Source organism: Sorex araneus, chromosome 1 (assembly GCF_027595985.1).
Source record: "Sorex araneus isolate mSorAra2 chromosome 1, mSorAra2.pri, whole genome shotgun sequence".
NCBI classification, from domain to species: domain Eukaryota; kingdom Metazoa; phylum Chordata; class Mammalia; order Eulipotyphla; family Soricidae; genus Sorex; species Sorex araneus.
This window is the reverse complement of record NC_073302.1, coordinates 32,865,811-32,891,112: the sequence shown is the minus strand read 5'-3', so window position 1 is coordinate 32,891,112 and position 25,302 is coordinate 32,865,811. Positions and strand designations below refer to the sequence as shown.

The window sequence follows — 25,302 nt, the reverse complement described above, 5'->3', positions numbered from 1 at the left end:
GCCCTACCCACTGCGCTATCACTCCATCCCTTGTGGAATATATAAAATAACGTAATATGAGACTGACACACAAGGACAGTAGACACAGGACCAGGAATATTGCTCCATAGTCAGAAACCTGCCTCATAAGCTGGGGGAGAAGGTAGCTGTAATAGAGAAGGGATCACTCAGTCAATGATGGTTGGAGAGATTATTCAGGATGGGAGAAGTGTGCTGAAAGTAATAGATAAAGGACCAAGCGTGATAGCCTCTCTATATTGCAGTCTAAATTGCAAACCATAATGCTCAAAAGTAAGAGTAAGTATGGGGGAAGTTGTCTGCCATAGATGCAAGGGGAGGGTTGGGATGAGGGGGATACAGAAAATATGCATTTCCCCTTTTTTCTGCAGGAGGAAAGTGAGACCTTTGATGTGTTTAAATACTGGTATTCAAATAGCCCCTTTTCCCTCTTGTAACTTTTTCAATAGTGCTCCTTCACACAATGAAGTAGTAACTGGGACCCTTCAGCCCAAGATGAGTTGTGGGTTTAGAACACGAGTCCCATTCCAGAGTCCTAAATAATGAATTTCTTGAAGAGCTTTTTGGGGGGCAGGGATAGGGGGGTTTGCTCTGGAAGTTTGAATTCATGTGACAGAAAAACAACTGTCTATGTGAAGCCAATAAGGACATTTTTAATAAAGATAAAAGTGAATCTTGTTAAACCAAATAATTACAGACTTTCTATACTATGAACTAAAATGAGAAATCAAAAAGTCTTGATAACCAATATTATTCTTTCTCTTCATGCCTTACTGTCTCTTGACTTTGCCTGTTCACTTTTATCATCTCTTTATTAGCCTTCATCAATTTTTAAAAATTAGACAGTTTTGAAAGGCAGCTCTGAGGGAATTTCCAGACTTATGTGCTACGAATTCAAGTGTTCAGAAGGATACATGAGGGGCTGGAGAGAGTGCAGGGATAAGGAGCACAAACTTTGTTTACTTGAGTCTGATTCAATCCCAACCTTCGTTCCCACCAGATAACCCCAGATGGGGCGCTAGAGTTCTTGATCTCTTCTGGAGTAGCTTTGGTGGTCCCCAAAATGCAAGGTCCCAGCAGCACCACATTCTTGGGCCTTAGTATTGTGCTTGCCAACCCAGTCAACCAAGTATCACTTGGAGTGACTCCCTAGGCCCCCTGATCACTGCATGGGAGGCCAGAAAAATCAAAGGGGAAAAAAATAGGGAACAAATGAAGTTCTATACATTTCACTTCCAATTGCAAGAGAGAAATGTATGAACCTAAGCTGCTCTCATTACCTAGCTCCAATCAGGATCAATCCTGCAACAGAATCACCTCTGGGTCTTTAGCATGCCGTTCTCAGAGAACCGCCAGGGTCTGCCCAGGTGAACATCTCCAGTGCTGTCAGTCCAAGGTCATTGAACTATTTTCTGCATTTTAGAAACCTTGAGTCGAATGAAATGTTTGTTTGTCTGTGCCAAGCCTAGATCAAACAATTTGGTTTCTTTAATTTTGGATAAAAGTCACAGGTTAATTATTTCTTCTTGCCCTATTCAGAATCTCTGCATTTGTATTTAAAAGTGATATTACTAAAATTAGAAATCAAAATAATTTTTCCACGCTTAATGTAAATAAATGCTAATTGTTAAGTAAATAACATGTTTCAAGTTTGGGGACCAAAAGAGGAAAATAATAGAAGGGGTCTATGAGTTAGAAAGTTCATGGACTTCCACCTTAGCAGAGGCAAGACTGACGTTCCAGCTTCTGCTGCCTCTGAGGGAGATTCAGATCATCAAAGCTGTGATTAGATTTACCTGCTGAGGACTTCTCCTCTACCTTCATTTTCTATGTTCTGTAACAAACTGCCACAAACTCCGTAACTAAAATTTTATCACACATGTAGGTTGTCGTTTGGGTGTCAGCAGTCTGAGCGTGAGTTAGTTGGGTCCTCTTATCAATATCTTATTAGGTGGAAGGATTCAAGGATTCACCAGAGCCTATCAGACCTTGTCTGAAGGTTAGGGTCTTTTTCAAGCATACTACCTGGCAGAGTTCAGCTTGTTGAAGCTATCGCGTTGAAGTTCGGCTCTGCCTGCTTTTCCTGTCTGTGTGGTTTTCTGCACAATGTTTGCTTGTTAAACCCACTTTTCTGTCCCTGAGCCACAGGCTACAAACCTATAGCTATTGAGCAGCAAAGTCTTGCAACTCAAGGGATATTCTCTAATGTTAAAATAATTTTAAATCTTCATTCTACCTTGTCCCTGCCAGCTTTATGTTACTATGCATTTAGCATCCATTATTTGTATTTGTTCATGGGTTTTAATTAATAAATCAAAAACTTCAGGGGCAGGAGAGAGAGACAGGGGTTAGGCTCTTGCCTTGCAGGGAGCAGACCCTAATTCAATGTCTGGTACCTTATGTGGTCCTCTGAGTATTACCAGGGGTAATTCCTGAGCACAGGACTAGGAGGAAATCTTGGGCATGCTGGGTATAGCCCCCCAAAAAAAAACTAGAAAAAGAAAGAGAGAATTTTGCATTTCAGTTTAGCGAACTTAAACACAGCAATGATCTATCTTTATGTGTCGTTTTCAATCCACATGAAATGATAAATATTATCATGTGTCTTGGGCTGGAGCAATAGCACACTGGGTAGGGCACGTCTTACCTGGGTTCAATTCCTCTGTCCCTCTCAGAGAGCCTGGCAAGCTGCAGAGAGTATCCTGCCAGCAGGGAAGAGCCTGGCAAGCTACCCATGGCGTATTCAATATGCCAAAAACGGTAACAACGAGTCTCGCAATGGAGACGTTACTGGTGCCCGCTCGAGCAAATCGATAAACAACAGGAGGACAGAGCTACAGTACATTATGTGTCTTACATTTCTCTTTATTATCCCTAATGAATATTCTTAACTGGAAGAAAGAAATAGCCTCTTCCCCCAATGAGAGGACATGGACATAGTAAATGCGTTTGTTCTTTAAGGAGTGAGCAAATAGGAAGATATAGTCAAGATTCCGAGATAGAGTCCGTATATTTTCTGCTGAGGAGTAAATCTTGATGGGGTCTACTAAGGCTTTAGTCAAATGGCAAACTTCTCTCTATTACCAAAAACATGGGTAAGGTTAAGCTCAATGTCACTATAACTGATATCCCGTTGCTCATCAATTTGCTTGAGTGGGCACTAATAACATCTCCAATGTGAGACTTGTTGTTGCTGTTTTTGGCATATCGAATATGCCACGGGTAGCTTGCTAGGCTCTGCCCTGCTGGCAAGATACTCTTAAGAGTTTGCCGGGATTTCGAGAGGAACGGAGGAATGGCAAACGCCCTACCTGCTGCACTATCTATCGCTCCAGCCCAAGCTCAATGAGCCTAAACAATAACACAGAAGGCTCAACTAGCACTGACCAGCACAGTACATCTCCAGACAATGACTTTAGTAATATCATTGTGAGACATAATAATTATCACAAATTGACTCTTATTGATCTAAGTTTCGATAATCTCTTTTGCCTTTTAATTTGGGGTCATAACAAACAATGCAAAATATTTGTACCTGCAAGGGTGTAGACTGGGGTGGTGGGTAGAAAACTGAGGGCGCAGTGGAGGGAAGGGCACACTGGTGATGGGATTGGTGTTTAATGCCTGAAACAACTATATTATGAACAACTTGATAAACTGCAGTATTATAATAAAAAATTTTAAAAGTTAAATGGTGTAAGGTTAAACTATGTATCCATATATAAAACTTGCTTTGCTTGGATAAAATTGTTTATATTTTGGAGCCTAGAGATTTGGGAGTAGAAAGACAATCACAGCAGTGTATAAGAATCAAAATTCTTCTGCAGTAGGGTAGGCGATGGTATGATTTTTCAATTAGCAATGATTGTGCCTTGATCAATCTCTTTGACTATGATACTGCCACTGTGCACAGCTAGTAAGGGGTATCATAAACGGGTTGATAAATCAAAGGCAAAGAAGGCAGATAAAATATTTCCATAGCATAGGTGAGAAGATACAAAGGCCTTGATAGGACTATGCTATTGATACAAGAAAATGAAGTAAACTGATTAGGTAAGATGACAGGAGTGAGAAAACTGGAGAAAGAAGGAAACCTTTATGGAAACATTGAGACTTTAACCTGGGTAAGAGAGAGGGTGTTGGTTAGATTACCAGACAGGGAACTAGAGAAACTGCAACTGAAGGGAACTAGTTCAATGCACATGGTGAGTAAGAGGGGAGAAATGATGCGGCATTTAAAATGACTGTGGTAAGGGTATGCAGATGGAATGTGATTGTTCCAGCAGTCAACTAATATTTAGTACCTACTACATCTAGATGTTGTCAACAAATTTTTTATATATAATTTGTTAATATAACTCCAGCCCAGCCCACTGGCTAGAGCGATAGCACAGCAGGTAGGACGTTTGCCTTGCATGCAGCCAACCTGATTTCGATTCCTTCGCCCCTCTCGGAGAGCCCAGCAAGCTACTGAAAGTATCTCGCCCTCACAGCAGAGCCTGGCAAGCTACCCGTGGGGTATCCGATATGCCAAAAACAGTAACAGCAAGTCTCACAATGGAGAAGTTACTGGTGCCCACTCAAGCAAATTGATGAGCAATGGGATGACAGTGACAGTGACAGAATATAATTAGCAAGTAACACAAATTTAATAATAAATCAGACAGAACCTTTGAGCTTATGGGATATTCTGTGGAAGAAACTATTATAAAAACAAGCTCAAAAATTAATGATTCTCTCTTACAACAGAATTAGCTTCATAACTTCAAATGCTATTTTATATGACAGTATATTATCTTAAATGATTCTACATTATCTTATATGAGTAAGCCTTTCATCCTCCATAAAGAAGAGGCAGGATGATTTCTCATACATTCATGAGTGAACTACAACTTTCACAGGAAGATATCGTTCTTATCACATCCCATTAATTAAAGCATGCAGGTCTAGGGGGAAATGGATTGAGTTATTAATAGTCATTTTAGTATAGGCACTTATACTAAGACAAGAATCTGATAAATTCATATTTTTGAAGAATTTCTTACTACGACCTATGTAAGAAATACATTTTACATTTTATTGTGCATAATTTCCTTATGTGTTATGTAACAAACAAGTTTCACAAAGCAGTGGCTAAGTGCTATGTAGTAACATTGTTGCCTAAAAAGTAAAAACCTTTGCATTCTTATAGATCTTCTTATAGATCTGTGTGTGTATATACATATATATATATATGGTCAAAACATTCTTTATCTTAGGACTTGGAGGAGGAGATACCTCAATCAATTAAAATATCTTAAAAACTGAAATATACCCGTATCTATAATCCAGAAAAAAAGCTCCACTTAAAAATACTTGACCTTACTATGTGTAAAATATGCTGATATATTGATTCTGTTGTGTTTTTGACTAAAATATTTCTGTTGAACCCCAAATTAATATATATTTATCTCAAAATATAGTAATTGTTTGAAACCTGAAGTTTGGGAAACCACTAAAAGGTTCTATTATGATGTAACCACACAAAATGAGACCAATAATAACTAGCAATAGTATTTGCTAAGCACCTACTCTGTGCTAAATACTGACTGCCATCAGTATTTTTAACATACTCAGTTCTCACTATTACCCTGTAAAGTAGCATAATCTTATTTGAAAGATGAAACTGGAGTTGTGGGGAGGTTAAGTCTGTTCTACAAAGATTAGCCTGATCGTTGTTTTTATGTCCCACTAATCTACTTTAGCAATAAGTGTGTTTATTGTTAAGAGTACTGTTCTTGAACAATTGAATTAGTAAATATTTTTTTTTAATTTTATTGAATCACCATGAGATAGTTACAAGCTTTCATGTTTGGGTTACAATCACACAATGATCAAATACCCATCCCTCCACCAGTGCACATTCCCCACCATCAATATCCCCAGTATATCCCCCCTTTCCCACCCTCCCCCTGCCTCCATGACAGATAATATTCCCCATACTCTCTCTCTACTTTGGAGCATTATGGCTTGTAACACAGACACTGAAGAGGTCATCATGTTTGGTCCATTATCTACTTTTGGCATGCATCTCCCATCCCAACTGGTTCCTCCAGCCATCATTTTCTTAGTGGTCCCTTCTCTATTCCAGCTGTCCTCTCCCCACCCGCTCATGAGACAGGCTTCCAACTATGGAGTAATCTTTCTGACCCTTCTATCTACTGTCCTTGGGTGTCGGTCTTGTGTTATGTTATTTTATACTCCACAAATGAGTGCAGTCCTTCTATGTCTGTCCCTCTCTTTCTGGCTCATTTCACTTAGCATGATACTCTCCATGTCTAGCCACTTATAGGCAAATTGCATGACTTCATCTCTCCTAACAACTGCATACTAGTCCATTGTGTAGATATACCAAAGTTTCTTTAACCAGTCATCTGGTCTCGGGCCATTGGGTTGTTTCCAGATTTTGGCTATTGTGAACAGTGCTGCAATGAACATATAGGTACAGATGTCATCTCTATTGTGTGTTTTTGCATCATTGGGATATATTCCCAGAAGTGGTATTGTGTGGTCATATGGAAGCTCAATTTCAGTTTTTGAAGGACTATCCATATTATTTTCCAGAAAGGCTGGACCAGTCAGCATTCCCACCGACAGTGAAAGAGCGTCCCTTTTCCCCCATATCCATGTCAGCACTGGTTGCTTTTGTTTTTTTGAATGTGTGCCAGTCTCTGTGGTGTGAGATGATATCTCATTGTTGTTTTGATTTGCATCTCCCTGATGACTAGCGATGAGATGTGGAGTATTTTTTTCATGTGCCTTTTGGCCATTTTTATTTCTTTTTTGAGGAAACTTATGGTCATTTTTTCTCCCCATTTTTTGATAGAGGTGCACAATTTGATGGAGTTGTTCAATTTGATGGAGTTGTACAATTGTACAACTTGTACGATTCTCCTAGTATCTTGTATATCCTGGATATTAACCCCTTATCAGATGGGTATTGGGTGAATATTCTTTCCCATTCTCTGGGCTCTTTCTGTATTTTAGTCACTGTTTGTTTTGAGGTGCAGAAGCTTCTTAGTTTGATGTAGTCCCATTTGTTTATGTTTGCTTCCACTTGCATGGTCAGTGCTGTTTCATCCTTAAAGATGATTTTAGTTTCAATGTCATAGAGGGTTCTGTCTACAGTTTCTTCTATGTACCTTATAGATTCATATCTGATATTGAGGTCTTTCATCCACTTTGATCTGACTTTTGTGCCTGGCATTAGACAGATGTCAGAGTTCATTTTTTTTGCAGGTAGAAATCCAGTTTTCCCAGCACCACTTATTGAAGAGGCTTTCCTTGTTCCACTTCACATTTCTTACTCCTTTGTCAAAGATTAAGTGGCCATGTATTTGGGGGTCTGTGACAGGATATTCAACTCTGTTCCATTGGTCTGCAGGTCTGTTTCTAGCCCAATACCATGCCATTTCTACTGTGCTATTTGAAAGGCATGCTTGAGGAATAAATGGCCCTTACATTCTTCTAGAAAGTGTTTGTGTCAGACACTGCTTTACTTTATACATAATCCTCATTTAATTTTCACCCGTAAAATACAAAGCTGATTTCCAACAGTTCTAAATTTGGTTGTGTTGTCTCTTTCAATGCAGACTGATTCAGTCTGTCCAATCCTCCAGTTTGGCGACATTGTTTTTGTTGTTATTGTGCATATGTATTTCATATGACAGCATTAGAAACCCATATTCAGATTATATTGTTTTATATGAAGAGCAGCATTGTTGCTAGTTATATATGTCTTTCATATGTGCTCTAGATTAGAACCCAAGAGCAATTCCTGACCAGTCACCATCAGAAAGATCTCAATTCTTAAGAACCGAGTGGGTTTAATCTTACAGATATTATGAAATGTGCAAATTACTGGCATTTTCTTATGTTGACTGCTTAGAAACTGCTACTCAATGTCCTGACTGCTTTCATTTTATATTTCCATAAATATGTATATATATCTTTTTTCCTTCTGTTTCACTTTCACTCTGAGACTAGCTTACTGTATTTGATGGAAATTAATATAATTCCTTTTGGGGGAACAAAATGAGAATATATAAACACGTCTCACTGATTTAATTATTGTTAATCTTGATACATCTGAGAAGAGAAAACTGATGCTGGGAAATATTTGAACAAAGTATCCAAGCCTGAAGAAAATAGTTTGTTTTAAAGCTGTGTCTGTAATTGTCATTTCCTCTAAGTCACCTACTTGAAGTATGGAGAAATACATTATAGTATCAGTAGTCATCCCTATATTTGAATTTATGCAATCCCTGAAATTCTCTGTGCCTGTGTTTTTTCGTTTTTACTGGAAATAATATATATAGTGCACAGCGTGATTGGGTATACAAAGAGTAAATTCATGTCACATGTTTAGATTCCTCGGAAATACATTTAATCATTACTTTTACTATAATTTTCCCTCCTCTCTCACCTTTTCTTTCTCCTTCTCCTTTTTGGCTTGTTTATACTATGAATAGAGGACCTTTACCTTCTCTAACAGTGTCATGTTTAGCTTGAAGGGTCCTCACTGAAGTCTGTCCCACTGTCACAAGCTTTATCACATGCTTTCTACACTCTGGTTACCATTTCTATTTTTGCCAGTTGAGGTTCCCACTCACACTTGTGTGCAGCTTCTAACACTTATGCTTAATTCATTCATTCTCAATGCTGACAAAAGCATACAGATCCTTAAATGCTTTTCCCTATAATCCTCACTAAAACATTGCTTTTGTATTACAGTCATGCCAAATTATATTTAGGCTTTAATAGTGTGCTTTTGCCCTAAATTTCCTTTATCTCTTCTCTCTATGGAAAAGGAGAATGATCATGGGGCCAAGTAAAAACCAATATTCTTAACAGACATATGCTGTCCTAACTGTTCTCTTCTCCACTGTGTAATAACTCTTTTCCTCCTTCTCCTTCACATGCAGCCTTCAAATGTTTGCAGGGCCCCCCATAGACTCAAAAATAGCTTGAACTCAAAATTCTCTTTGAGAATTCAGGTCTTAATTTGGAATGGAACACAATGATTACTTCCACAAATATTTGATGCTTGACGGATTCATTTACAGTGGTCTTAATAACTTACTGGCAGGCCAGAGTTAAGAAACCACTTAGGAGAGGAAAACATTCATTATCTCAGGTAGAATCACCAAGTACTTTAATTTGTTTGGGACTCTCTTGGCTTTAATACTGAAAATTTTTTTTTAAATTTTTTTATTGAGTCACCATGTGGAAAGTTACAAAGTTTTCAGGTTTAAGTCTCAGTTATACAATGCCGGAACACCCATCCCTTCACCAGTGCACATATTCCACCACCAAGAATCACAGTATAGCTCCACCCCGTCCCCCCACACCCCTAGCCCCCCGACACCCCTAGCCCCCCCACCACCCCTAGCCCCCCCTTGCCTGTGTAACTGATAAATTTCACTTTACTTTCACTTTGATTGCATTCAATATTTCAACAAAACTCACTATTATAGTTTGGAGAGTCTCCCCCCTAAAGTCAGACCTGCTGAAAAGGAAGCATTTGACACTTTGTTTTCCATTGCTGAGAATGAAGAGGTATGAGGTCGAGTGAGCGCACCTAGTGGCCTCAGGTTTTGGGTTTCTGAAATAATGAAATTTTTCTTTTTTCCAATTTTTAGGTACTATTTCAGGCAAACAGCACTCCATCTCCACAGTGACCAACAGTGTCAGTATCCCTCCACCAATGTCCCAAAATCTCCCTCCCACCATCACCTTGGCTAACTAATTTTTGAGGGGATATTTTTGGGCCACACCCAGTAGTGCTCAGAGCTTACTCTGGACTCTGTGTTGAGGATCACTCCTGGTGGTGCCTGGATCACACATGCCAGCGTCCTACCTGCTATACCATCTTTTCCAGCTGGCAAACACACTTTTTACAAATTTAGTTATTATTGTTTGGGTCACCTATTTATAGCATATTAAAATTAATGGTTTTGATGTACAACAATGTTAAATTTTATGGTTTTTGAACACAACTACTTCACCTCACAAAATCAAAGTGCCCAAGATCCTCAACCAATGTCTTTGTGTTACATCCAGTCTACAACATCATTCTCTCCCATACTCGTCTTTACTTGACATCCTCAGATGATCTATTTCTATATGAAAATAATAAACTACAAGAGAAATATATTTAAAATACTATGTTTATCTACAGTAGTGCCCCAAAACACCAAATACCTAGAAGTCAATTTAGCAAGTATGCTAAGTTGAAAACCAAATTGCAACTGAAATAAATAGAATAGGACATCAGGAAATAGAAGAATATTTTGTGTTCATGGATTAGAAGAATTAACATTGTCAAAATGACTTTTTTAATCTACAGCATTATAATACATTATAATACATTACTCAATGTATTACCTGTCAAAATTGAACTATACCAGATTAAAAAGTGTTTCCATGGCAAAAGTTACTCAGGCTAAAATAAAAATACAGGCAACAGAATGTGCGAAAATGTTTGCTTATACTATATCAAATAAAGGACTACTATACAAAATGTGCTAAATAACCACAAAGCTCTATAACAAAAATAAACCTAATAACCACTTTTAAAAAATGGGGAAATGAGAAGAACAGACATTTCATGAAGAAAACACACAGACAGCTATTAGGTATATAAAAAATGTTCATCATCACTAATTATTAGGGAAATACAAATCAAAACACTTCATTCTTGAAGAAAATAAGATGGGTGGTCACCTAGCTAGAGGAATTCCCCAGTGTAAATAGACTCATTATCTCCCAGCACAGACCTATTCTCTCAGTTTAATCTCGCATGACTCACTCCTACTTACATGGGCACACTTAGGAGTACATATGTATACACAAGCACATTCATTCACATGAATCTTAACTCCATTACCTGTCCCCCTGCTCTTCAGATAATATGAGGGCTGCTATAAATTAATGGTCTTCAATTGATCCAGACTTTTAAGATAAGAGGAAAATGTTCTTATCATCTCAGCCTCTTCCCTTAAGCTTGTGACCTTCCTAGCCATCACTCTTTTTGACATTTACATATCTCTAATCAGTGGAGGGGCTGGGTAGAAAAAATAGTGCTCTCAACCCTGAGAGATTAGTTTTCACATATTGCCGACTTCTGGTTTCTGAATCCCTGTAAAATGATCAGGATTTAATTCATTTTCATCCATGAGACTGTCATCCTTGGGAAGTGACAGCTGAAGATATTGCCTGGTACCTGAGCTCCTTATACCTTGTTATCCCCCTGACAGCCATAATTGCTCCTTGCACACTGACATTTTCAACCTTCCCACAAACACTTGGGTCCAACACAGCTTCCCCATCTGTTCCTGTGACACCAACATTATGGCCTTCCTCCATGCATCCCTAAATGAGGCTGGAGTAGGCAGTGGAGATGGCACACGTGCCAGCTGGCACCAGTAACACAAACCCAGACAGTAATGAATTATGGCCCAGGACAGAGAGGAAGTGGAAAAAGGCTCATGGCTAACCTTTCTGCTCATGGATACAGAATCAATGTGAGAGTGACTTTTCCTGCAGAAAATGCACAATCTTCTTTCTAAAGTATGGTCACAAGAGTAATCAATAGAAAAGAAACTTGAGATCACTATCTGAATTGTTCCATGTTTGTGTCTGTGCATCTCTATCCAGCGTGTTTGGGGAAATCTTGGGGAAGTTTGAGAATTGCTTAAAAATGATAAAGGGATTTCTAACTGCTCAGAGGAGAAACAAAAAGAAGTCGACATATGCTGGTGGATCAGTTTTGTCCTACAACCTGCCCAAATTCCCACCTGCCTCTGCCAATGGGGACCTCCAGATTTCCCCAGTTCTTTATGTCTGCAATTCATTGATTCATTTACTTTATTCTCTCAGTACTAATTCTGGGATCAAATTGGTCATGCAGTTTTTCAAGGCTGTTTTATAGAATTCAAATTTGGGCATGTGATTTGGCTTTGTGTTGTTGTTCCTTTTGATGCATTTGATGTTAAGAAAATTGTGTTCTAAATGTTTTTATTCTTTTTCTATGATCTGTTTACATATATGTGTAATATATGGCACATGTTTTATACACATGTAACAAGTGTGTATATACATACACTTGTGTATGTTGACTTCTGTTTATTTTCACATCTTCCCTTTAAAAATTTTTTTAATTTATTTTTTTGTTTTGGGGACATACCCAGAGGAGCTCAGGACTTACTCCTGGTTCTGCACTTAGGAATTGCTCCTGCTGGGGCTCCAGGGACCATATTGGGTGCCAAGGATCAAACCTGGGTCAGCTGCGTGCAAAGACAAGCACTCTAACCCCTGTACTGTCATTCCAGCCCAACTCTTCCTTTTGTAAATGGAAGTAGGAGCACAAAGGCACTCAATAAAATATCATTTCTGTTCCTCAGTAGAAAAAACTAGACCCCTCCTTTTGTTTTTGTTTTATCCAGAATGTTCCCAGAGATCCTGCTTGTTTTCCTGCTTGTTGACTCCAGATCATTCATAACAGTATCAGGATCCTTTCCATCAAGTTGCCTCATTACCAAACACAAAATAAATAGAAACATCGTGGTCTGGTCTCTATAAACCACCCAAGCCAAGGCAAGAGAACCCACTCATGGGGGCAGCTTTTGAGCACTTGCCCCTCTTTTTCTCTTTTTGTCTTCTTTTCTTTTTGCAGGTAAGGGGGATTCCCAAGTCCTGCTCTGAAGGCTTGAGGCCCCTCCTGGGGATTCTTGGCCAACTCAGTTCAATTCAAGGATGCAGCGCTGCTCAGAATCTGTGGTACTGGGTACCCAGCTGGTACCCAGCTGGTACCCAGCTGGTACCCAGCTAATCTTGCAGTTATTGAAGACCTGCAAAGTCACACCCAGTGGTGTTTAGAGGCCTGTCCGGCTGTACTCAACATTGCTCAGAAGGCCTCCAATGTATCGAGTGGTTTTCAGGGGACTACGTGGTGCCAGAGATTGAACCTGGTTCAGCTTCATGCAAAGCAAGCACCTTAACCACTGTAGTATCTCTCCAACATACCTCTCTCCAGTCTGTGTCTTTCATTCTTATAGAAAACATACTTATCAAGTTTCTTCCCTGCTGCATAAAGGAATGTTAATGGGCCAGATACTTCCAACCAGAGAGGTATGAGGTTTGATGGCTTGCAATTTACCTGTGATGTGTACAATTCAGACACAGAGAATTCACAGAGGAGTTCTGGAGATGATTTGAATGGTCAGAAGTTGTGACAGAAGGTACACTAGAAAATGCTAGATTGTTAAAGAATCAATCCCTGGGAGCCAGAAACAAATAATTTATGGAACTGTGTATAGGAAATGTGATTCCCATAGATCAAGAGAGACAGGTGGAGATAGGTTTAGGTGAAAAACAAAAGACCTTTATAGTAGGGTGGTTAGGAGTTTGTACCTGAGTTACACTACAGGGAGATTTCTCAAGGCTTCTGAAACGAAGAATGACACATTAAAATGAGGGAAATGAAAGAGTGGGGTAAATACTATTAATCAAAATTAACCCAAAATTTCAAAAAATAATGTATTTGAGACTGGAGATGTGTTTATATGGTAGATCACCTTACATGCAGGAGATTTAGGTTACACCCCCATATCACACAAATACTACACACAAATTAGGGGGCCAGGGAGATCGCTAAAAGGATTGGTACTTATGCATTGCCTGTTGTAGGCTTGGATTTGATCCCTGACACCACATTTTTCTCTGAGTCACCAAGGACATTCCCTAGAAATACAGATATTATACCTGGTTTTAAAGAGTGGGGCCAGATTTAAAGCTCTGCTTCATGTGTTGTGACTGAAAAAATGGATAGGATGGTAAATCAAAATGCAAACAGTTCCTCTCTGTGCAGACCTTCTTTATTTCCCCTCATGCTTTTGTATAGGAGGCAGTTTTGCTATCAGGATGAAAATTCTTTCATGCTGGAGTCAGAAAATGAGGATTTCTAGTTCTGCATTTAACCCTGACAAGCTATGTGATCTTGCTACCCTCTATCCAGTGTACCTTCCGTCACAACTTCTGACCATTCAAATCATCTCTGGAACTCCTCTGTATTCTCTCTGTCTGAATTTATACATCACAGTCTTGCAAGTCCTTAGGTTAGAATAAGAACTTTGGATTTCCCAAATTCTGAAAAGGTTATGGTTTTACTCTCACTGTCCTATAGATATTTTCAAATAAAAGCATTTTAAGCCATAAAAGATGTATGAAGTTATTCTACCAATTTCTGCTTTCTTCCCATCGTGATTATATTATGATGCTTTTAACCCAGTTTTTCTGTTTCATTCTTTTCTGCTTTGCTGATGCACAACCTCAGAGTATTTGAATGCATTTGTGGCACTGTCTAGCAGTGGTCAATATCCTAACTGGGCATTAGTGTTCTCATGTGTGAAATAAAGTAATTGTATGGGAATATCCTTGTGATCTCTTTTAGTTAAATTTTCTGTAATTTCCTCTAGGAATTGTTTTCCATCTACCCTTATCACTATCTGATCTTGACATTTTTGTGTTTTACAAATATGAATGGGAAACATATTGTTGGCATTTTCATATTTCCTAATTCCTATGCCTGCTAAAGGCTGTATCTAAACTTTGGTGAGTATCTACAGCATTTATGTATCAAAATTAAAGAATAATTGTCATCTTTTTTACATCCAGTTTTTTTGAAGGATATATATTTATAAAAATATAAAACCATCATCAAAGTTCTTGGCTTACCAAAGTATTTTGAAATACTTTGAAATAAAGGCAAAAACTACTTTGGAAAGGGCTGAAAGTTATAACTGATGCACAGTATCTGTGCAGTGTTTTCATCCTGCCCATAATTTAGAGTATGGTTCTGAAATTCCTCCATTTCTCCTTCTACACTTTACTTCCTTATATATTCATTTGTTTATTTATTCATGATTCACTAGCTCTGATATTTTGTAACAGGTAAGTTTAGCTCTAAGTTTTTATACAATTTCTCATGAATGGATCCCACAGCTACATTTTTCTGGTCCTTATGCCACCACCTTTGGAACTTTTCATCCCCATCCTGAGTGCCCTGGTACCCAGACAGCCTCTGAGGAGGCGGCAACAGAAGCTGGGTCTCTCCACAAGCCTTTTTGTGGTCCGCCTCTCAGATGGGAGCTGTTCATTATTTGCTGGGAGGTTTATATAACAGATGTCATGAGGCAGCCGAGCAAGCACACACTCCCCCGGCCCAGAGCTGAGCCAGGCACACACACACTCGCCAATTGCAATCCCAGGAGAGCTGTTGGGGTGATGGAGGGAGTGTGCTCTGGGGGGCGAACGCTGCTCCAAAGCCCTGCTAATGTCTCTCTGTGGCCATGCTGTATTTTCAGCTTGTCATCATGGCCGGGACAGTGCTGCTTGCCTACTACTTCGAATGCACTGACACTTTTCAGGTGCATATCCAAGGATTCTTCTGTCAGGATGGAGACTTAATGAAGCCTTACCCAGGGACAGAGGAAGAAAGCTTCATCACCCCTCTGGTGCTCTATTGTGTGCTGGCTGCCACCCCAACTGCTATTGTAAGTACAGAAATAGACTTCTTTATTGTCCAGTACCAAACAGCATTTCCTGTCTGTCTCTCCTCTTTCCTCTCTTCCTGGACATTCACCAGAGCCTTGTCAAAGGGATTTCTCTTACAGCCAGTACACAGGGAGTGGGACTCGGTATAAAATTTCATTAACATAGCCCTTTTCTTATACATGTGGTTTTTTTCCTCTGAGTTTAAATGTACATATTGAAAGCATATGTAAATATCATAAATCAACAGGCATGGTTGGCTAATGTGTTCAGAGGAGTTGTTATGTTCTTGAAAAACTCTCCTGTGTGTGCTGTGTATTCAGGAAAGGGCTTGAATATAAAGCCTGATGCTGATGTAAAGACTCAGATCAGAGAGCAATAGAATCCCCCAAGGTCTGTACCTCCTGCTGTTCTGCTTGAACATCCAGAGATGCCAGAGATGAGAGGGATCGTCTGACCTGAAGTTGGCTGGGACTCATTCTTGATGTCTGTAGCCCTATTCACACTGCACCTCATTCAATTATACTGCACCCTTACTTTCATTCATTTCATTCTTCTCTCATGAGGCAAAAGAAAAAAATGACAACCAGATAGTCTCTAGGAGAAATGTCTTGAAAGTATAAGGCTTGCAGATCTGAATTATCTGTATAATTATTTAATGGACTTTCCTTTTGGAAACTGACTTTTGGAGAGGGTTTTTAAATGAACAGTCATAGGTTTAAATTTGCTAAAAGATAAGATTATTTGGTATGCAATTTTCAGTCATCATTTCTCCTACCTGTCTCTCTTTGCCTTCTTTCTGGGGCAGGAGTAACATTGCTGACTGACATGCAGGGGAATATATGGATCATTGAATATTCTGTTTAATAATTGTTTTCTGTGAAAATCTTTGCTTGCTTTAAGATGACAAATGCAATAGAATGTTGAGAAGCTATATCATGAACATGTGAATCCTAGTACTTTTATCACATTTTGATCATTGGACTCATCAATCCTGGATTCAACAAACTCCCCAAATAATCAAGGCTGTTGTTGGAATTAAAGTCAGCTTTGATGAAACACAACATGATCTATCTGTATTATTGATGACAAAATTTGCCACCCAATGTGCATGGCATCATAGCTATGTGACTTTTTTTTAGCAAGTCACTCTACAGCCTCCCACTCCCCCACTCCCCAGTGCCACATAAACGTGGAAGTTGTAACTGCCTACTTATAGAGTTGTCACAAGACTTAAATAAACTCATTTGCCCATGTGATTTAGTGCAGTATCTGGCATATCCTCAGAGGTGAGAAGTAAGGGAGGACCTGGTTGGAAACTGTTCTTTGCCTTTTTAAGGCTCACAGAGCCAGGTCCTCTGCCTGAAGAGAATGAGATGCCATGGAGAACCCTGGAACCCACTCCTCTTTAGAACAACGGAAGGCTGATCATGGTATCCATCTTAGCTTCCTTATCTTTTCTTACCTCCTCTAGGAACCTGATGAATATTCAAAGTTCACTTCTACATATATAAAAATGTGACACACTCAAGCCCCCAGATAAAACCAGGAGGTCCCACTGAGCTGTGTCCAGAATGGTTCAATGGTGGCTCTCCCTGCAGGCAATGGATTTAGTCTAGAATCACATGCTGGTTCGTTCCTGTCCCATTAGTGTATCATTTTATGATGTATTTATACAAATATATATATATATATCTGAAGTGATCCATTAATTTACAAATCCAATTTTCTCTTTTCTTCCAAGTGCAAGGAAATACCATTGCCTTAGTTCTCTTAAAATTATATAGTGTAATTATAGAATTGTTTTCTATTAAAAATCTAATAACACAAAGGAAAAAGATGAACAACATTCATAAAAAATTAACAGATCATAAAATGATAATATCAATAAATAAAATCAAGAGCTTCTTCTTTTGTTGTTATAGTTTTGGGAGGGAGAACCTCCCAAGCAGTTCTTATGGGGAGTGGTCTGGGGAACATTCTCCACAATTTTTGTCCAACTGGGTGGGCAGTGTGATGCAAAAAGGCCAATAATGTGATGGTACAAGGGCCCTGGGATGCTAGGGACTTGTTGAGCCACTGAAGTAGTTCTTGGGGGCTAGCAGAACCACCCCAGCAATGTTTGGGGGGGGCTGGAGACAATGCAATACCATGGATCAACTGGTATGCACCCTAATTTCTGTTCTAACTTCCTAGTCCCAAGAGCTACTTCTTTGAAAAGTAAAATTTAGACCCCCTCCCTTCACTAGTCTAATATACTGAGAGGCAGAAGTAATAAAAGAAAAAAAAGTAAATGGAAGAATATATAATGTGAACAAAGATGTATAAATCTATAAAAGTCTGCATATTACTTATATTATAAATTCAATTAAATAAGTTATTAAATCTCAAAATTTATATTCTTGACAACAATTAAAATGTCTTCAAAATTTGTTAAAAGTTAAATATGCAAAATATGTGAATGAATAGAATAAACCTTGCAAAATAAACATAAGGTACAGTTCCATTAGTTTTCAAGAAACAGATGACTGGAGAGGTGGTACAGGGGCTAAAGTGCTTTCTTTGCTTATAGCCAACCTGGATTTTATCCCAGCACTATATATGGTTCCCCAAGCCCTCCCTGAAGTAATGCCTGAGCATAGAGCCAGGAGTAAACCCTGAGAACCTCTGGATGTGGCCCAAAACAACACATAAATAAATTTTAAGAAATAAAAATCTTGTAACTGTACTAACTTTTGCAGATACTTAAAAAGTCACAGTAGAAATGACATCTGTACCTATATGTTCATTGCAACACTGTTCACAAGAGCCAAAATCTGGAAACAACCCAAGTGCCCTAGAACAGATCACTGGTTAAAGAAACTTTGGTATATCTAACAATGAAATACTATGCAGCTGTTAGGAGAGATGAAGTCATGAAATTTGCTTATAAATGGACAGTCATGGAGAGTATCATGCTAAGTGAAATGAGTCAGAAAGATAGGGACAGACATAGGAGGACTGCACTCATTTGTGGAGTATAGAATAACATCACATGAAGCTGACACCCAGGACAGTAAAAACAAGGGCCAGGAGGATTTCCCCATAGTTGGAAGTCTACCTCATGAGAGGAGGGGAGAAGGCAGATTGAATAGAGAAGGGATCACTAAGAAGATGATGGTTGGAGGAATCAGTCAGGATGGGAGATGTGTGCCGAAAGTAGATAATGGACCACACATGATGATCTCTCAGTGTCTGTGTTGCAAGCCATAATGCCCCAAAGTAGAGAGTATGGGGAATACTGTCTGCCATGGAGGCAGGGGGAGGGTGGGAAAGGGGGGGTATACCAGGGATATTGGTGGTGGGGAATGTGCACTGGTGGAGGGATGGGTGCTTGATCATTGTGTGATTGTAACCCAAACATGAAAGCTTGTAACTATTTCACAGTAATTCAATAAAATTTTTAAAAAACTAATTAAAATATTTGCAATGCACATTCCAGAACAAGCAAAATATGGATGTCAGAAAACTTACATACACACTCACAAAATTGTCCTCAACAAAAATCACAATCTCACTTGGGAATGCTGGTTCCAGCACATAGAAAAGTATTGATAACTGTCTTAAAATATAAGCCTTTCTATCATAAGTAAAATGATCACAAAAAAACTCCACATACAAGATTGAAATACAAATGAGTGCCCTTAGTACTTTAAAAGATGAGCTTTCCAAAATAAGATGGGAAAATACAAGAAAAAAATTAAGTAAACAATAAATTGACCGAGTACATATAAACATTTCTTAACTCATCAATTACCAGAGTAATTTTTCACAGGACACCAAACAATACTCATGAACTGCCGGTGTCACCCAAGCTTTGTCCAAAGTCTGTTATCATAGTCATCTGGCTATGGGTCTGTGTGGACATGCAGTGCTGGGGTTCACACACAGGCCTTGCACATACTAGGTGTGCAGTCTACCACTTGGCCACCTTCCTGACCATCAAAGCTTGAAAAATTGATAATTTACCCATATAAAAACAATACTGTCCATATTATTGAAGGTACAGATTCTTTTATACAGTTCTAGTCTCAGTGTAGACTGATTTTTTTTCTTCCAGCTAGCAGCTTGTCAATGATATATTGACTTTCATAAACTTCACAGCCACCATCAATTTCATTCCCTGAAGTAATCTTTAAGGAAATAATCCATTTTATATAATGTTTTCAGATTTAAGTGTGTTCATCTGAGCAGTAGTTTTTAAAAAAATTCATTGAATCCCCAAGAGATACACAGTTACAAAGTTGTTCATGATTAAGTTTCAGTCATACAATATTCCAATACCTCTCCCTTCACTAGTGTACATTTCCCACTACCAATGTCCTCAGTTTCCCTACCACCCACTTCCCAGCCTGCCTCTATAGCAGACACTTTTCTTCTTTTATTTTTCCTTTTTTACCTTAGACACTATGGTTTGCAATGCTGTTTCTGAAGGGGTATAATGTATATCCCTCTACCTGCCTCAGACTCAAGCTTTGTCCAAAGTCTGTTATCACAGTGGTCCTTTCAATGTCCTAACTGCAACCCTCCCACCCGCCATTGCAATTGTGGCATGCTTCCTACCACTGACCAGTCCTCTTAAGCAGTGGACTTTATTATTGTTTTTTTGGTTTGGGGGACATATCTGGTGGTGCTTGGGGATACTCCAAGTCTCAGAAGTTGCTCCTACAGGTGTTCAGAGAGCATGAGGTGCTAGAATTGAACCCAACCTTCCTACATATATAGCATGAGCTTTCCCTTTGAGTTATTCCCCCAGTACCAACCCACTCCTTGCAACAGTTTTATTTTTTTCTATTTTTCTTTTTTTTAATTTAATTTTATTTTATTAGTGAATCACCATGAGACACAGTTACAGACTTACAGGTTTTCATGCTTACGTTTCAGTCATACAATGATCGAGTGCCCATCCCTCCACCAGTGCCCATTTTCCATCACCAATGGTCCCAGCATCCCTCCCACCACCCCCACCCTGTCCCCTTCACCCCACCCTGCCTCTGTGACAGGACATTCCCATTTGCTCGTTCTCTCTTTTTGGGTGTTGTGGTTTGCTACAGAGGTATTAAGTAGGCATCTTGTTCGGTCTATAGTCTATTTTCAGCATGTATCTCCCATCCCTAGTGGGCCCTCCTAGCACCGTTTGCTTGGTGATCCCTTCTCTATCAGAGCTGCTTCTTCAACTACCATGTGAGGTGAGCTTCTAATCTGTGGAGTACTCCTCTTGATACTTATTGCTACTATTCTTGGGTGTTAGTCTCCCATTCTGTTACTTTATATTCCACAAATGAGTGCAGTCTTTCTCTGTTTGTCCCTCTCTTTCTGAATCATTTTACTTATCATGATACTTTCCATGTAGATCCACCTATATGCAAATTTCATGACTTCATCTTTTCTAACAGCTGCATAGTATTCCATTGTGTAGATGTACCAAAGTTTCTTTAACCAGTCATCTGTTCTTGGGCACTCAGGTTTTTTCCAGATTCTGGCTATTGAGAATAGTGCTGCAATGAACATATAGGTGCAGATGTCACTTTTACTATACTTTTTTGCATCTCCAGGATGTATTCCCAGAAGTGGTGTTGCTGGGCCAAATGGGGGCTCAATTTCTAACTTTTTGAGAAGCGTCCATACTGTTTTCCAAAAGGGCTGAGCCTGTCGGCATTCCCACCAGCAGTGTAGGAGAGTCCCTTTCTCCCCACATCCACGCCAACACCGGTCACTTTTGTTCTTTTGGAAGTGGGCCAGTCTCTGTGGTGTGAGATGGTACCTCATTGTTGTTTTGATCTGCATATCCCTGATGATTAGTGATGAGGGGCATTTTTTCATGTGTCTTTTAGCCATTCGGATTTCTTCCTTGAGAAACTTTCTGTTCATTTCATCGCCCCATTTTCTTCTTTTTTTTAAATTTATTTATTTTATTGAATCACCATGTGGAAAGTTACAAAGCTTTCAGGCTTAAGTCTCAGTTACACAATGCTCAAACACACATCCCTTCACCAGTGCACATATTTCACCACCAAGAACCACAGTAAACCTCCCCCCACCCCCCAGCCCCTCAGCCCCCCACCCCGCCTGTGTAGCTAATAAATTTCATTTTACTCTCTCTTTACTTTGATTACATTCAATATTTAAACAAAAAACTCACTATTATTGTTTGGAGTCCCCCCCCTCAAAAAAGTGAGACCTGCTGGAAAGGAAGCATTTGGTAATTTGTTTTCCATTGCTGAGAATGAAGACTTATGAGGTCGTGTGGCCACTATAGCAGCCATGAGGTTTTGGATATTTACCCAATACTCATCCGATAAGGGGTTGATATCAAGGATATACAAGGTACTGGTTGAACTCCACAAGAAGAAAACTACTAACTCGATCAAAAAATGGGGTGATGAAATGAACAGAAACTTCCCCAAAGAAGAAATCCAAATGGCTGAGAGGCACATGAGAAAATGCTCGACATCACTACTCATCAGGGAGATGCAGATCAAAACAATAATGAGATATCATCTCACACCATCGCCCCATTTTCTGATGGGGTTATATGATTTCTTCTTGTGAAGCTTAACCAGTGCCTTGTAAATCCTTGATATCAACCCCTTATCCGATGGGTATTGGATGAATATCCTTTCCCATTCTGTAGACTGTCTTTGTATTCTGGTGGTTGTATCTTTTGAGGTACAGAAGCTTCTCAGTTTAAGATAGTCCCATTTGTTTATCTCTGTTTCCACTTACCTGGTCAGTGGCGAGTCCTCTTTGAATATACCTGTAGCTTCAATGTTGTGGAGGGTTTTGCCGACCTTGTCTTCAATGTACCTTATGGATTCTGGTCTAATGTTGAGGCCCTTTAATCCATTTTGATCTGACTTTTGTGCATGGTGTTAGGTATAAGTCTGAGCCCATTTTTTTTGCATGTAGCTGTCCAGTGTTGCCAGCACCATTTGTTAAAGAGGTTTTCTTTGCTCCACTTTACATTTCTTGCTCCCTTATCAAAGATTAGATGATCATATATTTGAGGTTTTGTGTAAGGGTATTCTAACCTGTTCCATTGGTCTACTGCTCTGCCTTTGTTGTACCATGCAATTTTAATTATTACTGCTTTGTAGTAGAGCTTGAGGTTGGGGAGGGTGATGCCCTCCATCTTCCTTTTCCCCAAAATTGCTTTAGCTATTCATGGGTGTTTGTTGTTCTATATGAATTTTAGGAGTGTTTGGTCCACTTCCTTGAAGAATGTCATGGGTATCCTTATAGGGATCGCATTGAATCTGTATAATGCTTTGGGAAGTAATGCCATTTTGACAATGCTAATTCTCCCAATCCACGAATAGGGGATGTGCTTCCATTTCCTCGTGTCCTCTTTTATTTCGTGAAGTAATGTTTTGTAATTTTCTCTGTACTGGTCCTTCACCTCCTTAGTTAAGTTGATTCCGAGGTACTTGATTTTCTGAGACATGATTGTGATCGGGGTTGCTCTTTTCATATCACTTTTTTCTCTCTCATTATTTGCATATAAGAAAGCCATGGACTTTTGGGTATTGATTTTATAGCCTGCGACTTTACTATATGAGTGTGTTGTTTTGTGGAGTTTCTTGGTAGAGGTTTTGGGGTTCTCTAAATATAATATCATATCATCTGTGAATAGTGAGAGTTTGATTTCTTCCTTTCCTATATTGATGCCCTTAATGTCTTTTTCTTGCCTAATCACTATTGCAAGTACTTTTAGTACTATATTGAACAGAAGTAGTGAGAGTGGGCATCCTTGCCTTGTCCTTGTCCCTGATCTTAGAGGGAAGGCCCTTAGTTTTTTCCCCATTGAGGATAATGCTTGCTATAGGCTTGTAGTAGATGGCTTTGATATATATAAATAAATAATAATTATTTATTATTATTGAGGAAATTCCCTTCTATGCCCATTTTGGTGAGTGTTTTCATCATGAACGGGTGCTGGATCTTGTCAAATGCTTTCTCTGCATCTATTAATATGACCATATGGTTTTTATCTTTTCTTTTGTTGATATGGTGGATTATGTTGATTGACTTCCGAATGTTGAACCATCCTTGCATCCCCAAGATGAATCCCACTTGGTCGTGGTGTATGATCTTTTTGAAGAGTTGCTGGATTCTATTCGCTAATATTTTGTTAAGGATCTTCGCACCTGTGTTCATCAGAGATATCGGTCTGTAGTTTTCTTTTTGTGGTTTCTCTGGTTTTGATATTAGGGTGATATGTGCCTCATAGAAACTGTCTGGGAGTGTTTCTGTTTCTTCAATTTCCTGGAAGAGCTTGAGAAGAATTGGCTATAGGTCCGCTTTAAATGTTTGGAAGAATTCACTAGTGAATCCATCTGGACCTGAACTTTTGTTTCTGGGGAGATTTTGATTACAGTTTCAATTTTCTTGATAGTAATGGGTCTATTCAGGTATTCCAAATCATCTTGGTTCAGCCTTGGGAGGCTATAAGAATCCAGGAATTTATCCATTTCTTCTAGATTCTCTTGTTTTGTAGCATACAGACTTTCGAAGTAGTCTCTGATGATCTTTTGAATTTCTTTGGTTTCTGTTGTGATGTCCCCCCCCCTTTCATTTCTGATTCGGTTTATTAGAGTACTCTCTCTCTCTTTCTTTGTGAGTCTTGCTAGTGGTTTATCAATCCTATTTATTCTCTCAAAGAACCAGCTCTTAGATTCATTGATCTTTCGGATTGTTTTTGGGGTTTTCATATCATTGATTTCTGCTCAAGTTTTATTATTTCTTTCCTTCTGCCTGGTTTGGGCTCCCTTTGTTGGTCCTTTTCTAAGGTCTTGAGCTGTGAGGTCAGGTTATTTATGTGGGCCCTTTATTCCTTCCTGAGTTATGCTTGCAGAGCTATAAATTTTCCCCTTAACACAGCTTTAGCTGTGTCCCACAGGTTCTGGTAGCTTGTGTCTTCATTCTCATTTGTTTCCAGGTACCTTTTGATTTCTTCCTTGATTTCCTCCTTGACCCATTCATTGTTCAACATCGAGTTGTTTAATTTCCAGGTGTATGGTTTGGTCCTCAGTATCTGTGCATGATTAATTTCTATCTTCAGTGCATCATGGTCTAAGAAGATAGTTGATACAATTTCTATCTTCCTGATTCTATGGAGGTATGCTTTGTGGCCCAGCTCATGATCTATTTTGGAGAATGTTCCGTGTGCACTGGAAAAGAATGTGTATTCTTTTTTATGGGGATGCAAAGCCCTGTATAGATCTATTAGCTCTCTCTCTTCTATTTCTTCCTTCAAGGCCATTGTTTCCTTGCTGAGTTTTGATCTTGTTGATCTATCCAGAGGTGATAAGGCAATTGTTGGAGTCTCCAACTACTATTGTGTTGCTAGTGATGTCCTCTCTAAAATCTGTTAGCAGTTGTTTTAAGTATTTCACTGGTCCTTCATTAAGGGCATATACGTTTAGGAGTGTTAGTTCTTCCTGCTGTGTGTATCCCTTGATTAGTAAGAAATGGCCTCCTCTGTCCCTTCTAATCTTTTTCAACCTGAAATCTATATTGTCCGATACTAGTATGGCCACCACAGCTTTTTTGTGGGAGTTGTTTGCTTGAAGGATTGTTTTTCACACTTTGACTTTGAGTCTGTGTTTGCTCTGACCATTCAGATGTGTTTCTTGTAGGCAGCAGAATGCTGGG

General features: G+C 39.1%; 1 protein-coding gene across 1 annotated transcript in view; it reads left to right on the top strand.

Annotated features, from left to right (window-relative positions):
• The window catches only part of PLPPR1 (phospholipid phosphatase related 1), a 290,512-nt gene that overhangs the window by 206,029 nt on the left and 59,181 nt on the right, over positions 1-25,302 (top strand). Inside the window, exon 4 of the mRNA XM_055120712.1 lies at positions 15,423-15,611. Within this exon, the coding sequence (XP_054976687.1) occupies positions 15,423-15,611 (189 nt within the window). The remainder of the gene's footprint in view (positions 1-15,422; positions 15,612-25,302) is intronic.